Source organism: Bombina bombina, chromosome 8, assembly GCF_027579735.1.
Source record: "Bombina bombina isolate aBomBom1 chromosome 8, aBomBom1.pri, whole genome shotgun sequence".
Lineage (NCBI taxonomy): Eukaryota > Metazoa > Chordata > Amphibia > Anura > Bombinatoridae > Bombina > Bombina bombina.
The window spans coordinates 133,427,599-133,431,520 of NC_069506.1; the positions used below are offsets into that span (position 1 = coordinate 133,427,599).

The 3,922-nt window shown below is 34.8% G+C and overlaps 1 protein-coding gene across 1 annotated transcript; it reads left to right on the top strand.

Moving 5' to 3' along the window:
* Positions 1–1,119: 1,119 nt before the first annotated feature.
* On the top strand, positions 1,120–2,085 carry LOC128638878 (olfactory receptor 5V1-like). Its single transcript, XM_053691006.1, has one exon. The coding sequence runs from the start codon at positions 1,120–1,122 to the stop codon at positions 2,083–2,085; it is 966 nt and encodes a 321-aa protein (XP_053546981.1).
* Positions 2,086–3,922: the final 1,837 nt, after the last annotated feature.

Here is a 3,922-nt window from a genome sequence, read left to right on the forward strand (position 1 = left end):
GCAGGAAGTGGATTGTAAAGCAGCCTTTTATAGGGGAGCTGATTGCAAAACAACCTGCAGCTGACAAGCAGGTGGAGCCAGAGAGCAATCCTCTGCAGGTAACAGGTCTCCAAAATCTACAGTGAAATGCAAAGCTCTCTAGTGGCGCAGGAATAAAGAAACAAGCTAGAGACCCAGGTTCAAATCTGGGCATGGCTGTGACAGTCAAACAGCACTGGTTTGGAACTGTAGAGACTATTCCTTTTATGCATATAAAACCTCACGAATGAAAGCTCAAATGCAGCACATTTTCTTCTTGAACCTTCGTTAAACTATAAAAAGACATGTATTGTTATGTTCTAGTAATTCATTGGTGTCCTATATACATGTTGCTTTGTACTCATTAGCATTTAAACATATACCTTTAAATTAACTGCTGATATGTTGAAATGTTGGAACCCGTGATTTTTTGACAGGCTATAGATTAATTGCTCACATAAATATATACCCCTGAATGTATTATAATAGCAGAAGTAAAAATATTATTAATGTGAAAGGAGGGGTCATATGCGCTCTTGCCTATCAGCTAATTTTATTAGAAACAGTGGTCATCTGACAAAATAATAGGTGCAAGTATGAAACTTTTTATACAAACTGCTTGGAACCAGAAAAGGTTTGGATTTCTGAATATTTGCACCTGTAAAATGGGCAAACCTAGAGAGAGAATGGGGCCAAGGGTAACCAACATACATAATATACATTGTATACATAGTATTATCAGAGAAATAGTACAGTACTGTAATCAGAAGGTAATAGTTTTTGTTTTAAATAAATATAGACTAGCATTTGCATTTTCAAACACAAAAATAGACAGAGAAGGTGAAATACTGGCCGGGGAAATGGTAATTTTTACAAATGTATTTATTTATTTAGTTGTTTTTTTTTTTTTTTAAATATCATTTAAAAAGTCTGGATTTCAGAATAATTGTGAATTTTGGAATTCCGGATTTGGGGATTTGTAACTGAATATCCAAAAGATAAGAACTAACTGATTTTCAAATTCAATACATTAAAAATATGATACACACATATATATATATATATATATATATCAAAATATTATTAATTTATTTTTCTCAGATGTTAGCCATTGAAATACTACAACAAAAAAACTACACAACAGTGAAGAATTTTGCTCTCCTTGACTTTTCAGAGGGTTGGATTTTTATTTCCTTTTTATTTCTTTGCATTTACCTTACAATCCTGATGGGAAATCTTTGCATTTTTACCATTATAAAAATTAATACAAATCTGCACATGCCAATGTATTTTTTTATAAGCAATCTTTCCCTTTTGGACATCTGCTATTCATCTGTTACTCTCCCATGGATGATATATAACTGCATTTCTGGAAATAGATGGATTTCATTCAACTTATGCTTTGCACAGTTATATTTATTTGTTTCCTTAGGCGGTGCAGAATGTATACTACTTGCTACTATGGCATATGACCGTTTTGTAGCCATATGTAACCCGTTGAAGTATCCTTTAATTATAAACAACAGGCTCTGTACAAACTTGGCTGCAGGATCCTGGATAAGTGGATTTTTGAACTCTATTCTTCATACAGTCTTGACATCCAACCTCTTTTTTTGCAAATCTGAACAGAACATTAATCATTTTTATTGTGATGTACCTCCGCTTATAGAAGCCGCCTGCAATCCGACTTATACCAGTAAAATCTTATTGTATGTAGTCAGTGTTTTTCTTGGGTTTAGCCCATTCCTTTTTATTGTAATTTCCTACATAAATATTCTCTCTACAATCATGAAAATCAATTCTTCTGCAGGAAGACGTAAAGCATTCTCCACTTGCTCTTCCCATTTAATTGTTGTCACAATGTTCTATGGGACTGCAAACTTGAATTATGTTGGACCAACATCTGGATATCCTTTGGAACTTGAAAGATTATTATCACTAATGTACAGCCTTCTAACTCCGCTTGTAAATCCTATCATCTACTGTTTGAGAAACAAAGAAGTCAAGGGGGCTCTCAAGAAAACATTCAAAAGATTATTCTTTACTTATAATATTATTTTTACTTAAGTTATCCCCAAGAATGCCAAACACATTACTTTTGCATGCTCTGAAACATTCACCCTCTGTCAGTTGTGTCAGAGTAGTGTGTGTGTGTGTGTTTGTGTGTGTGTGTGTGTGTGTGTGTATGTGTGTGTGTGTGTGTGTGTGTGTGTGTGTGTGTGTGTAATAAAGCAATTTATCTTCTTATATGGTAATTATATTCATAACCCTCATCCCATGTTATTTTTAGAACACTATTTTACATAAGGTGAGTTGTGTGTCAAGATCATTCCAGCCACACACAGAATAGCCTAGAACCATGTCTAATTCAATTACTGTATGGATTCATGGATTGTTTAATCACAGGCTGGGAATAAAAGCAAGATTTATAAGGCTGGCTGCAAAAGATTAAAAAAAAAAAACCATCTTCATATTATATAGATCTAGGAGTTTTTTTCTTTTAAATTTCCATGTGTCCTCTTATTAAATTATCCCCTACTGCACTATACATTGTGTGCTTCCCATCAGTGTGGTCATTAACCACAACACTTAACATTCTTATCTAGTAAGTTAGTGCCTTTTAGTACAAGGGCACTGTATTACAGATGTTCTTAGCCAATGACCTCTCAGCTATGCTATCCTGAGCTCTGACGTGGCATGTTCAAAGACAAATAAATATCTGATAAATATCATGTAAGTAATTGTGAAGGAGGATAATTCTTACAGTTCTGATCATATAATATTCCTCTTTCCAGGAAATCCTCCATCACCAATCACCAAAGTTGCAGCTCCCTTGACTGTTGTTGTACCCTTGGACCTCAGCCACATTAACCATGAATAAGTTACCACTAATGCATAGCCCTCACCAACCACATAAATCAAATTTACGCTAAGACCTAACACGTCCAAATGATCCTTTGAACCAATGTAATCACGTACATTGTCACTTATTCATCTGTTGTGTTATGATTTTTGTTTCTTAAATATTAATGAAATATCTTTTTTCTTCTATCATTCAGGCCCTATGCATGGGAACATTCTTAAATGAAAAATTTACACTTCTACTTTTCTGATTGTTTTTAATATATAAGCAGGTGTTGGTGCTTTTCCTTTAATCTAACAAAGGCCAGCAGACATTTATGGCTTATTGAAACAGAAAGGCAAACCACTTACAACATTAAATAAGTCTCAGCCCCCAGTAATGGCATGAATGAAAAAACATTTTTCAACAGGATTAATAATAATAATCAGAAGATTTATTGTAGCTTGAGGTCTTCTAATAACCACTTAAATGTCTGATCATGATAGTTCCAAGATACAAAACACCTTATAGGGCTAGGATGAAAGACCTAGGGAATTGTGTTGGGCACAAAATATGGTTGCTTATGCAGGGGGTAGGAATTGCTTTTAATGTACAATATATTGTCTATTAACCAAAGGGACACTGAACTGCTGGGTACAACTAAAGCTTTATGGATACTACTCACCATGCTATTATTTTTGTATCCTGTTCCTGCAGCTCACTTTAAGGCTATTCTCTTATTACCTATTACAGAAGCCAGTTGGTAAAGCTCTGCATCTTTCTACTGGGCCATCTTTATATGCAGGTATTGTTGCATCCTGTGATAGAAGCAGTGAACTTTCACAGATCAGTGATGCTACTGGCTTTTTGACAGCTGTACCTTGCACTTTGGTTTAGCTCACACAATAGAAAACAGAAGAGTTACATTTTTGCAGGCCACCTGAAAAAAATGTACAGCTCCTGCTCTGTATTGTGCATGCTAAACTAAAGTGCATGATACAACTTGATCGGTAAGTGTGCACCACTTCTGTCACAGGGAACAAGGATACTTAAATTCCAAGA